This window comes from Pipistrellus hanaki (genome assembly GCF_964339955.1).
Source record: "Pipistrellus hanaki genome assembly, chromosome: 5".
NCBI lineage: Eukaryota > Metazoa > Chordata > Mammalia > Chiroptera > Vespertilionidae > Pipistrellus > Pipistrellus hanaki.
Window position 1 is genome coordinate 88,211,758 of NC_140507.1, and position 14,069 is coordinate 88,225,826.

General features: G+C 42.5%; 1 protein-coding gene across 2 annotated transcripts in view; it reads right to left on the bottom strand.

Annotated features, from left to right (window-relative positions):
* ADRA1A (adrenoceptor alpha 1A) overlaps window positions 1-14,069 on the bottom strand; it is a 105,763-nt gene that overhangs the window by 12,717 nt on the left and 78,977 nt on the right. The window contains exon 3 of one of the 2 annotated variants that reach the window (XM_084884831.1): window positions 2,819-3,204. In XM_084884831.1, coding sequence (XP_084740957.1) covers window positions 2,819-3,204 — 386 coding nt within the window. Of the gene's footprint in view, window positions 1-2,674; window positions 3,205-14,069 lie in introns of both variants that reach the window. The other variant, XM_084884830.1, reaches the window with a different exon arrangement.

A 14,069-nucleotide genomic window follows, 5' to 3' on the forward strand; every position in this document is an offset into this window, starting at 1 on the left:
GTGACATTATTAATTTCTTGTAAAATTGGCGTGTTTACACATAATACCACATTATGGGAAAGGACAAAAAATATTAAAGTTTGCCTCCCTGGAGAGAGTGGGGTTGGAGAAGAGTGTAGCAGACAATTATTTATGGGTCACTTTGAATGAACACAATTGTCACGGCTTTTGTCTGACGATGGAAAGATTCTCTAGTTGTTTATTTTGATTAGCACTGGCATTAATGCTGGCTTTCTGGTGATCTTAAACTTCCTAATGTCTAATATTTAGATGTGTCTGTAATGATGTTTAAAGATCATCTCAAACATGGAGGCACATTTTGCTGAAGAAAAACGGTTACCATTCTTTCATGGGGATGCTCTTCCCGGAAGGAGAAGCCTGGCCAGAGTGTTTTTTTTTTTAAGTTCAGATTCGGAAGGAAGTTCTTCTCAATAATGAAACTGATTTTTCCTATTAAGGCAGAAGAGGAGCGAGGTTTGCATATTCACATCCTTCCCTGGTGCCTACATCCATAATAGGACACCCACATCTGGTAGAGCTGTTATGCGACAGGCAGAAAGTCTAGAAGAGTCTAAAAATCCAGCCAACATCTAGCGCCAGAACCCAATTTATGAGCACAAGGCAGAATGTCTATCAGGTCAGAAGGAAGACTCTCTCCGGAAAGAGATGAGAAAGTGTCAATATTCTATGTCCAAACACAACCAACAACCAAATCCAGTCCACATACAAACATTCCCTCCATGGCAGTATGCACAGGTATTAGCCTTTCAGAAGGATTTAAGGAAATTATCATTTTGCTGTAAGGGAAGAAGAAATAGATGATGTTGTCTACTGTTTTGCCATGAAGGTTTAAATAATGGCTACATTCTACTTCAAAATTTTTAGAGGGAATTACCCAAATATGGGGAAAGAGGCCACTGAAATGACAAGTTGTTTTAGACCAGTGATTCTAGTCTATAATTATTTTAAAACCATAAATCTCATTTTATAATTCTTACTGTAAAATATGAAAAATATTTCAATTTTTTCATATAACCATCTTCATATTTAGTAGGCATACTGAGTTATTAAGGTTTACCAAAATTTGGTAGACAAAAACAAAATAAAAACCAGCATGTTGCCTAAAGAAAGTAGAAATAGATGAAGTGAATGGGATACTGGATCTTTTTACCAGACTAAATGGACATTTGTCAAAAACTCTTTGCAAACTCCTGCTATTGATGGGCTTTTAGTCAGTATCTCCCAAGATAAGTGTGTGTCACTCAAATTTCAGGAAGGATATCCTTAGATCACACGGCTCATTCCACCATTCTCCAGGTGCATGGAGACCTTGGCTCTCATCCATTATGCACTAGTGAAGCAGCTCAGAAGAAATGGATGTGCCTTTCAAAATATTATCACCTGTGGCTTTTCATGATAGAGTTCTGAAAAAGGTAAGTGAGTTTTCAAGAAAGATCTTTCTAGGCCCTGTCAAAGAGGCTGTAGAGTAACTTTGCATCCTCTAGGTTAGCATGGAATTAGCACCCATCCCACCCCAACCTTTTGATCTTTAAATATGTGACATAAGAAGACTTCCTCCATGTGATCTAGGAACTGCTTAATGGAATTTTGTCCACAGTAGTTAAGTTGAAAAAATTACCCTCATCTCTACTGTCTTCCAATAGGAAAAACCATCCTTTCACTGGTCCTCCCTCCCTCCCTCCCTTCCTCTCTCCCTCCTACCCTCCTTCCCTCCCTCCCTCCCTCCCTCCCTCCCTCCCTCCCTCCCTCCCTCCCTCCTTTTCCTCCTTCCTTTTTAAAAAAAATATTTGATTGATTTTTTTTTACAGAGAGGAAGGGAGAGGGATAGAGAGTTAGAAACATTGATCAGCTGCCTCCTGCACACTCCCCATTGGGGATGTGTCCGAAACCAAGGTACATGCCCTTGACCGGAATCTAACCTGGAGCCCTTGAATCCGAAGACCGGTGCTCTATCCACTGAGTCAAACTGGTTAGGGCCTGGCTGGTTCTTTCAACATACTCTAGAGTCTAGACCTAAGCCTAAAGGATGTGCCTCCTTTAGTGCAGAGATATGAGTGCCCCTCACCCTCATCCTTGGGAATCAGGAGAAGTAGCTGGTCAAATCGCCGAAAAAGGTAAATCTCACTGTTTAACCCACGCTAAGATACTGGATGTGTCAGAAATGAAGTTCAAAACTTTCTCTAAAATGAATGAGTATCACCCACCATCTTAAGGCTCTTCCTCTCCACTGTAAATCTCCAACACTGCTGTCAGAAAGCTTAGCCTGAAAATAAAATCCCCTCACTCCATCGAGAACTAGCTCCAAACTTAGTGTGTGCTGAAAATGTTCATGATGAAATCATAATCCTATATTTATAGACTTTTGGATTGTGCATGAAATTCTGTTTCCCATGGTGTTTTTCAATGAAGGGGCCAGACGTGGAGAGCGGGCCCAGAGGATGCCCCAGAGAGCATTAGCCTCAAGGACGTGCTGTTTTTCCTCATTCTGAGCTGGGTGGCTGTGTGACATCCTCCCTCCTCCCTGAGCCTTACCCCACAGCCCAGAGTTGGTCTCCTCCCCCACCCATTCCCAGATGGTCCCCGGTAGGAGGGCTCTGTCTTGACATCCAGGAAGAGTGAACATGCCTAAGATTATCCCCCCCTTCCTTCTGACCTTTCCTGTCCTCTAGACTTCCTCCCCATTTTCACTGAGGGAGATGGTGTGGATCTTAATGGTTGGAATTTGATGGTTCTCTCCATGGCTGGGGGTCGAGGGCCCCATGCAGCAGCAGACCTGCAAAAAGCTTTTACTTCTCACCCGGGCTGTGGTGCAGGCTGATTGGTCTTTGGACACTGTAATCTTGGCAGATCCACGAGGCAGGGAAGAGAAATACTTCCATTCACAGACCCCATCTGTCTTGGAGATCTTATAGAAGGTCTCTCCTGAGCTCACGGGGATGCGCACCAGGTCCTTGTGCTGCCCCTCTGATGCGTTGCTGGGCGGGTGCAGGGTGTATCCCAGGGCCCGTTTGGAAGACTGCCTTTTGCGGAGACACTGGATTTTCAAGACATTCTGAAAGGCCTTTTTAAACTCTTGACTGGAGCATGGGTATATAATAGGGTTGATGCAGCTGTTTAGGTATCCGAGCCAAAATGCTATTTTAAAAACTGTTTCAGAGGGCTTGAAGTCAGGGAAGAAAGACCCTGGAAGGAAACACATAGAGTTTGTACATATTATTTGCAAGCCAACAGGTCAATGGTCTAAGAAAACAAGCAAACAAGCCAACAAACTTTTTTTACATTATTTTTTCAAAGTTTCAAATGATTCCAAATGCATTTGAGTCTTTCACATTTGACTGACTAGCCCTGATGAATGTAATTCTTTGCACTATCCCCAAGACCATTCATTCTCTTTGGACCACATGCACAACATCACTAATGCAAGCCCGGTGGGTATGGTCACACTGATAAACATTCTCAGGGTTCTCAGTGACAAACATCCCCTCTTGTCTGCTTGAAAGCTTTAGATAATGAAAACTCGGAACTTAGGCTAGGCTACATATGCAAATCCTTTTTTGCCTGAATTTTAAAATAACTTGGAATTCATTCAAATAATCCATATCAAAATGGGGTTATTTTAGCATTCCTTTTGTTCTTTAAAGCAATGTTATACAGACACAGCCTAAATAGTTATGAATTCCTTCTCTCCTGAATATTGGAATTGTATATTTTAAATAAGAATTCAAAATTTATAAAATATTAGCTGTGTCAACTTTTGGCCAGTGATTTCCAATTACACTGTAAGTGCAGTCGCCTACCTACTATGCTTAGACTTACACTTTTACTTTGATGCAAATTCATCAGAAACTGCACTTTGAATTTTGAGTTGTGGTCTTTTCCTGGGCTAGTAATATGTGGTAGGATACTCTCATGATGCTGGGCAGTGGCAGCAAGATGATTTTGCCTAAGTGTAGGCTAATGTAAGTGTGCTGAACCCATTTAAGGTAAACTAGGCAGGTTAAGTGTGTTAAATGCATTTTTTTAACTTAAGATCTTTTCAACTCACAATACGTTTATTGGGATATAACTCTATGAGGAGTGTCTGTATTTTTTCTTTGATGATGCCTTTTGATGTTACAATATGCTTCCCTGCTCAACTCACGCCAATGGCTGCCAAAATTCTTGTAAAATGCTTGTCAACAACTTGACATTCAGGGTTCTCCACAGAACTCGACCTAATTAGCTTCCTAACATTAATACTTCCACTCTAACCAGGCACTATGAACTTGTCTCCAAGTTTGTACCGAGTCTGGTTGCTCACTTTTTTTTTGTCCTCTTGAGTTGGATCCCCATGTCTAAAATGCCCTTTCCCATCCTCTTTAGCTACTCAGGTCTTGTTCATTAGTCAACAAAGCAGGAATCAAGTTTCAGACCTCTTTAAATATTGTACCATAACTATCACATAGCCGTTGGGAGCAGAATAACAAAACCACGGAACCTTAGAGTGGGAACAATCTAAGGCATTATCTAATTCAATTATTCAATTTCCAAGTTAAAAGCATGATGATTGTCACCCACTTGATAGCTATGGTAATAATATAATGATGGATAAAGGGATCTAGAACTCCCAGTCCAGTGTTCTTTATTCTCTGCACAACTTTTTATCTTTTGCTCCAGCTTAAAGCCTTTATTTTTAAATATATTTTATTAATTTCAGAGAGAAAGGGAGAAGCATCCTATATAATAAAAGGCTAATATGTAAATAGACTGAATAACTGAACAACCGGCCACTATGACGTACGCAGACCACCAGGGAGCACCCACAAAAACATGGTAGGCATTGGCCATAGCGGGATGGTGGAGCAGGTGAGCAGGGGTGCCAACCAAAGCAGGGTACCAGTCTCTGTCATTGGGGTGAACTTCTGATGGTTACTGAAAATTCTTTCCTCCTATGCACCTGGTACTCATACCTGCTGCCAGAGCCGGTCCCGCTCGCACCCACTGCCTCTCTACCTCACCCTGCTCCTGAGGGGTGATCGGGGACAGCAGCCACCACTCACACGCACTGATGGTGCCATCCCTGCTCACACCCACTGCTGGTGCTGGCCCCAATCGCTCTGCACCATCATCAGGTACAGGTGGGGCCAGCACCATCAGCACATGGGAGCAGTGGCAGCTGGAGTGGGGCTGCCTGCAGACAGGGGACCGGGGGCCACAGCAGGAGGGGCTGAGACCCACCCCTGTGCCCACATCAGCCTCACAGCCCACAGTTCCTTTCAAGGTGCATGAATTTGTGCATTGGGCCCCTAGTCAATGATAAAAGAGAATCACTGGTTGGCTGCCTTCTGCACATGCCCAACTGGGGATCAAGCCTGCAACCAAGGCACATGCCTTGATTAGGAATCGAATAGGTGACCTCCTGATTCATGGGCCAATGCTCAACCACTGATCCACACCAGCTGGGCAAGGCCTTGCTTTTATGCCTTTCTTTTTCTCTGAACTCTATGGACCCATTAAAGGCATGACAAACTGATGGGTGTCCTTATTCTAGCAAACAATGCCCTAAAATTTAGTAGAGGATTTCATCAATATAAACAAAGAGTACAGTTAAATATTGCAAAACAAACAAACAAACAAAAAACCCCAAAATGATACAGAGGTCAATGAGAGCATGTATTATCTCTGAGACACATTCCCTGCTAAGTTCAGTGTGTCTCAATTAAAACACACACACACACACACACACACACACACACACACACACACATACACACAAACCCAGAATGGTTGTAAAGTATTATTCTTTAGCTCCAAAGCTTTTTAATATTTTCTTATAATTATAATAGGACTTATTTATATTGAATGCCTGGTTTGCGCCAGACCTGTGCTAAACACTTTACATACAATTTCGTCATCAGTAGCAACATCCCCACCTTACAAATGAGGAAACAGTGGTTTAATGAGGTTGAATAGCTTAATGTCACACTGGCAGATAGTTGCTGGTAGAGGTGGGATTTAAAATTGGACAGCTGGGTTTTGGGCCTATGTTCCTGTATGGAATCTCAAAATAGATTTGAATGATATATCTATTGGGAAAGAAGATGTTGAATAGAGAGTGATGAAGTGTATAGTTGCAGGAAGCTAAAGTGGAAAGATATATTTTTTAAAAATATATTTTATTGATTTTTCACAGAGTGGAAGAGAGAGGGATAGAGAGTTAGAAACATCGATGAGAGAGAATCATCGACCAGCTGCCTCTTGCACACTCCCCACTGGGGATGTGCCCGCAACCAAGGTACATGCCCTTGACCAGAATCGAACCCAGGACCCTTCAGTCCGTAGGCCGACACTCTATCCACTGAGCCAAACCGGTGCCGGCTGGAAAGATATTTTTTCTCTTTCTTTTTCTTTTAATTTGTATTGGTTTCAGGTGTACAGTGTAACGGTTAGACAATAATATACTTTACAAAGTGATCCCCCCAATATTTCAAGTTCCCACCTGACCCCATGCCTAATTACAATATTATTGATTATATTCCCTATGCTGTACTTTACAGCCTCGTGACTATTCTATAACTACCAATTTGTACTTCTTAATCTCTTCATGTCTTTCACCCAGTCCCCTAATCTCCCACTCCTCTGGCAGCCACCAGTCTATGAGTCTGTGTCTATGAGTCTATTTCAATTTTGGTTGTTTATGCTTTTTCAAACTTCATTTGAGATGTGAAGAAAGTGGCCAAGGCCAACAGGAGTGGTGGTTTTACTTGAATATGATCAATTTTAGAAAAAATTATTGTTACATTATGATGCCAATATATTGTCCAATATGTTTTCCTAATACAATAGTGACATGATTAAGGGAACCTGCTTCACAAATGCATGCCTTGATCTGGCCTTAATGAGAATATATGAGCAGGGTATACCAAGAACTACTTTGTCTGAGAATTTCACTATTCTATAAATCAATTAGAAGGGGAATACGTTTCTATTATTTTAAGAATTTTAATTAAAAGAAAAGGAAAAATACATGAATTATGAATGGAAATTCTAATAAATTTATTTTGGATCCTTGGAATTTCCCCCAATTCCTTCAAGGACACTCTTTCTGCTTACAGAGTCCTGATCTGCATGCGTAAATATAAATCTCAAATGTCCTTTTAGTCCCTCCTCGAGCCCCCCTTACTTTCAGTCTGGCTGACTCAGAGCTGAGCTCTTGGGTTCTCTCTACTGTGGCCTTCCTGCTTGGTCTACAGCTTGATAGCTAAATACTGGATCTCCCCACTACAGCAACAATCTCTGCTCAGACTTTGCTTCAAGAAGACCATATAGCTCCCAGCTTAACCCCTTGAACCCATCACCCTGAAGGTCAGGTTATCCCTTTATGTGAATCTGTCTTTTAATTCTTGAGCTTTGTAACCCCCCCAAGTCCTCAGGACTCTTCCCTTCACTGAGTTTCCGTCCACTATTTGGTCTACTGTAGAATCTCTCACTCTCTTCTCTTCAAGATCTTCTAAATCCTGGTCAACTAAAACTTGGCCAGACCGAGGTGGACAGAACATGAGTTTATCCCTGAGCACCATCAACATGTTGGAGATGCAGAATTGTTGTCTCCACTGTTGAAGCATCTAGATTCCACAGGGAAATTGAAAATTATGATTTCAAATAATTTTTGCTCTCAATATATTTTTCTGCCAATTTTGGTTTTCTTTTTTCTTTTTTTCCCCAGCAGTGCTTCTAGTTCACTCTGTAAGACAGTAGAGACTAAAGTAGAGTTCTCAAGTTCCAATCCAGTACTGGGAATTAGAAGTTTTCTCTTTAATTCAACTCTTTAAGAGTGAGGGTGACTTGGTATGGAAGCATAAACCTGTGAGTCAATTCTCTATGTTCCTAGCCTCCCAGCTTCTATGCTTCATTTCACCTCCCTGGAAATGTGACATCTTCAAGACAACTTTGAGACATTGGATTATGATGAACCCTAATTAGCTGGAGTCACAGAATGCTAGAATGTGAAGACTGGCAGAATCATAGAGACTAGCAAGGACTGTCAACCCTTCCTTCATAGATGAAGATAGAAAGGCTGAGAAAGAAAGGGGGGCCCCAAAAAATCACCTGGCTCATTTGTGGCCCAGTTAGGACTATACCCAGACTCTGATCCACTTCACCCATTGATGCTCCTAATCTTCTGTACCGTTTAGTAACCCCACAGAAAGTGTTAATGGCAATATGTCTAGATGTTAGCATAGGATGACAACAAGTTTTTCAGAGATAATGAGAAAGAAGGGGGAGGATAGTAACATCATAAATAACTACATCATTCATAAAGTCATAATGTTCAGACACTGGAAAAAAGAACAGTCGGTGATGAGCTTGGAAGGGCTCATCTGTAGGGTATCACATTAAGAAAATTGGAGTCAAATGACTCCAATTAAAACAATGCAAACTCCAAAGGAGAAGCTGATGTTACATAACCATGAAAGAAAAGAACCCTTAATTGTTTCTCCTTGTTCAACCAGTAGTCTCTCCATGGGTGTGGGTATCAGTCCAATGTGACTGGTAGGCATCCAATGAACAGATGAGAGACACAAGCTGTCACACACATAGAAAGCCGGTTCCCCAGGCCAAGGAATTCCAGTGCCCAGCACTATTCAGGCCAGATTAGTTGGCATCTTCTTGCCAGAAAGAAAACCCATTGAACTAAACCCCCGAGAAAAGCTGTAGGATTCACAGTGTAAGCACAGACCCAAGTTTCTTATTATCCCAGAGTCTACCAGATGCCTTTGTGCTGGGCTTCTGGTTTGGCTGTCACAGTGACTTGCCTTGTTCAGCTCAGCCAGATAGGAGTCTTTAGGTTATGTACCTAGAATGGCAGTCAGGGATCTCTAAGAATGCTGGCCAGATTAGCTGTGGACTAAAGCCCTAGGCACTCAATCTAATACTCATGGATAGACTTCCCATGAAATGAAATACAAGTCTGTGTATGTATACACATTCATTTTCTTGAGAAGAGGATTTCAGTTCTATTGGCCCCTTGATTGGCCTTGGGGGACATAAAAGATGGCCAACTGTACCTCCCAGCTCCTGAGAACAAGATCTCTTTCTGGTTGGCAGACCTTACTTAGCCCTTATGTCCTGATGACAGTGTCAAGCTTACAAACTGGGCAAGAGGATGTTAGTTCAACACCTCATTAGAATGACGTTCTCTTTTCTTCTATTTAACTGGGGCTTAAAATAGCAGTTTTCTTGTGTCTCTTAAGGAAGTGATATGGTTGCTCTCTTGTGAGAAGTAATATGTTGAGTCTTTTCTGAAGTTTCTGCCAGGAAGCTTGAACAGTAGTCAAGTCAAAGAAGGAAGTGTTAGAGGGTGCAGTGAGTAGGGGGAAAGATACATACTGTGTTCTGGGTATACAATACTGAACAGAACAAACCCAGAGCATTATGCGGACTGCCCAGTGTGGGGTATGTGCTGTCCCTTTTCCCTTTATCCAGGGACTGGCATACACTGGCCATGATTATTATTATCAAGAACCACCGCTTGTTCCAGGCTAGGCCAGGAATGAGATCACTTGGGGAGATACTCTCTCACACCTCAGGCTTGAGACTCTAAGGGGGAGACTCTATGGTATCATTCTATCTGGCCAAGCGTAGCTCTACAGAATTAGGGATTTACCCTGGATGAGTCCAAGCTCTCAAAATAAAGCACTACAAAATGTTTTTTCTCAGGAGTTACCAAAGCCCCAAACCATATTTCTCCTTTTTTTGAAAAGGGGACCATGGCTCCCAGTACATGCATGTTCAACCCAAACCCCACAGTAACTGGTTGACTCATTGTGCACATTTCCTTGGAAGAACTCGTGGTGTCATATGCTTCTTTTTGAAATAAGTAATTCAAACACTTTCAAAAGATAGCACAATTTCCCGCCCCCCTTTGGTTACAAAATTTTGGTATTTGTCGGCAAATAAGTCACCATGTTCTTTTAGAGGTTGTTTCCTTAAAAGCAACCTCCTTTCATAAACTAACTTATTTTCCAAACTTTGCTGCTTTCATGAAAGTCACCATTGCTTCATGAGTCTCACACTTGATGAATCTTATAATCACTACAAAAAGCTTTCTCCAATCACCCAGTTTAAAGAAGAGTAGTCTACAAACACACACGTTAGTGTGGTGTATTTCTTCCATGGCACAAATCATGGTTTGTACGTTTTCTTTTTTTCAAAAGAATATTCCCTTCCCCTTACCCCCCTACCCCCCAGTCATCAGTCATGAATACTTTTTTTTTAATTTTAATTTTTTAAATAAATCTTTATTGCTCATATTATTACAAATGTTCCTCATTTCCCACCCCCCTCCATTGCTCCCCTCCACCAGGTTCCCACCCCACCCTCTGCCCTTTCCCCACTCCCCATTGTCCTCATCCATAGGTGCACAGTTTATGTTCAGTCTCTTCCCACACCCCCCTCTCCCCTTTTCCCCAAGAATCATCAGTTCACTCCCCTAAAATACCTCTGACTCTATTATATTCACCAGTTAATATTGTTCATCAGATTTTTTTTAATTCCCTTGGTTTTTAGATTCACTTGTTGATAGTTACGTATTTGCTGTTCATAGTTTTTATCTTTATTTACTTTCTCTTCTGAAAGAACCCCCTTCAGCAATTCATATAATTCTGGTTTGGCAGTGATGAACTCCTTTAGCTTTTTTTTTTTTAGTGAATTTGTTTATCTGGCCTTCAATTTTGAGTGATAGCTTTGCTGGGTAGAGAATTTTGGGCTGTAGGTTCTTGCTATTCATCACCTTGAATATTTCTTGCCATTCCTGTCTGGCCTGCATAGTTTCTGTTGAGAAATCAGCTGTCAATCGTATGGGTGCTCCTTTATAGGTAACTACCTGCTTTTCTCTTGCTGCTTTTAATATTCTGTCTTTTGCTCTTGGAATTTTAATTATGATGTGTCTTGGTGTGGTCTTCTTTGAATTCCTTTTGTTTGGAGTTCTGTGCGCTTCCTGGACTTGTAAGTCTAATTCTTTCACCAGGTGTGGGAAGTTTTCTGTCACTATTTCTTTCAGTATGTTTTCGATATCTTGCTCTTTCTCATCTTCTGGGACCCCCATAATTCTGATGTTGGTTCATTTGAAGTTGTCCCAGAGATTTCTTACATTATCTTCAACTTTCTGGATTCTCTTGTCTTCTTGCTTCTGCGGAGGAATGTCTTCTGGCTCTTTATGTTCCAAATCTTTGACTTGATTCTTGCGATCTTCCATTCTGTTTTTAGGACTCTGTATAATATTTTTTTTATTTTATTTCAGACAATGTATTCTTTATTTCTTGTTGATCCCTTATTATTTCTTGTTGATCCCTTTTTATCTCCTCATAGGTCTTATTGACCTTTTCTAGGAAATTCTTGAAAAACCTTATAAGCGTGATTTTGAACTCTATATCCAGTCTCTTCTTTTCCTCCATTTCTTTTGTTTGTGATCTATTTCCTTGTCTCGGCATTTTCAGAGCTTCCCTGAGTTGGTAGGGTGGCTTTGTGTGCTAAGGTGTCCTATATGGTTCAGTGAGTCAGCCTCCCAGTTACCTGAGGTGGACAGTCTTGGTGTAGCCCTTTGTGGGCTGTGTGTGCAGTCTTGTTGTTAAGCCTTGCTTGTTGTTGGTATCACTGGGAAGCATTGATCTCCAAGCCAATTGGCTATGAGGGTTTCTGTATTCAGCTTGAATGGGGAGGAGTCTTGGGGTGGCACAGACAAGCTTTGTTGAATCCCGCACAATCGGTTGTAGACACGCACACCTCTTTGGTATAGGCGCAGACAAGCTTTAGATTCCTGTCTGCCCCTCCCTAGGAGAGTCCTATTGGCAGCAAACAAGGAAGCTAGCTACTGGAAGGGCTTCTGTGCTCTGCTTGGATGGGGCAGAGTCTCGGGTGGTGCAGACAAGCTTTATTCAGCCCCTCCCTACAAGGGTCTGGTTTCTGAGTCTCGCAGTAATGGCCGCTGGCTTCACACACCTCCGAGAGATCTCTGCCCACTGCCTAACAGTCTGGCCTTTCCCTATCTGGGGCCGTCTATCAGAGCAATAGGGTGGTTCTGTTTTCCTCCCAAACAAGAAAGCCAGCTGCACATTAGCTGTCCGCCCTCTCCGCGTGCAGGGAGTAAGCCGGTAGCGAACTCGGCCCGCACTCTCCGCACTCCGCAAGCAAGCCGGCAGCAAACTCTGCGGCTGCCTTTTAGAGGGCACAGTTCTCCGCACCTTCACAGTTTCTGAGGTTCAGCGCGCCTTCTTTTTCCTTCCCAGATGGTAGAGCCTCCTCTCAGCCAGCCGTCCAGCGCTTCAGGGTGATGTTTCCCGTTTTTCAGTTCTAAATTCAAATTTGTTGTGGTAGGCTGCATTCGGGTGTCTACCCTATGCCGCCATCTTGGTTTCTCTCCCCATGAATACTTTTAAGATCTACTCTCTTAGCATCTTTCAAATATTCACTACAGTATTGTTAACTATAGTCACCATGTTATACATTATATTCCGGGGCTTACTTGTTTTATTACTGGAATTTTATACCTTTTGAACACCTTCACCCATTTTGCCCACCCTCTTGCAAGTTTTCTTGTTTAGTTGTTTTCTTTGATTATCTTTCTCATCCCCCAGCATGTACAATAGCAAAGGCTCAGGTTGTCTCCCTTGCTGTATAGCAAGCCCAGGGCCTACCTCAGTTCCTGAAAAAAATAATGTGTTTTTGACTCTTCCTCCTCTTTGTCTCTCACATTTCAATCAGTCACTGAGCCCCACTGATGTTTTCCTTTGGAACATCCTTCAGACTTGGCCTTTCCCTCCTCTCCCATTCACAGGACCCATGCACTGTGGCCGCAGAGCTGGACGGCTCTCTCCACTTCTAGCCTTGTTCATTGCTGAGCCAATGGTGCTCAACTCATCACCCTGCAGCTTTTTGAGGGTGGCTCTACTTTCCGGCTCAGAAATCAGAGACTTTAGGACGAGGACTCGGGAAGGCTTGGATTGGCTACTGAAAGCTGAGTGAGTCACTTTCCCTTCCTGACTCGCAGTTTCCTAATCTGTAAAGTGAAATGTAATCATTACCATTCTTTCCCTCTTTAAAAACATATACTTTTAGGTAAACAGAAACAGTCAAAAGAAAAAAACAGGCTCACTTCAGGCAGGATGATTGAGGGACCCTGGGAGATGGCCAGGAGGGAAGAGGGCAGCTAGAAGGGAAGGAGCACGTGGTTTGGGGTTAGGTTCGGGGAAGACATCCTAATGTCCATCCTGGAGATTAATATCTGAGCTGGAGGAAGAGAAGGGCTGGGAGGACATAGCCAAGGGCTGTTGTCCTGAGGCACAGGTACACATGGAATACTCTGCTGCCCACTGACAGTGAGTTACACTGGGTAGGAATGGCATTTGTTCTATTTGTGCATAGAGCACTCCCATGCTCCTTGGTGACATGAGAGCTGCACATATGCACATCTAGGCCCTGAGAGACAATGGCAGTGGTCATCTTGTCATCTCTAAGGGGAAGAAACAGAAAGTCAAAAAAGTGATTGAAGCCATGAGGGAAAGCAATTGAAGCCAGTAATATATTAAGGGAACCTCATCATAGTGAGACTTGCCAAGATGTGTGCTGTCCATTGACTTTTTGTTGCTGATAAGATCAAGGTCAAGCACATCACCTTGTCATTCAAGGCCCTCCATCACTTGGTTTCACCAGCCTTACACAAACTTGTCACTCACCTGACAAGTAATCTGCTCAGCACCTTCTCTGAGCTAGGCACTGTTGTAAATACTAGAGATAGGATGGCCAGGAAAATGCATAAGATTCCCGGCCTTGGAGTTTTCATTCTGTATTTCCAAGAAATTCCTATTAAACTGAATTGTAAGTTTCCAACACCAAGGCTTTCTTCTTGTCATGGCAGACTTTTCACTGTAACTTTGTTAATCCACTAAAGGTGACCATGGCCTCAGCTCCCGTGGTTCTCTGCTTTACTCTCCTGCTCCTCTCCCAGTGACCTGTCCCTTTTCCTTGTATCAATTCAAACTTAAATCCATTCAAGTTCTCAGTCTGCAGAG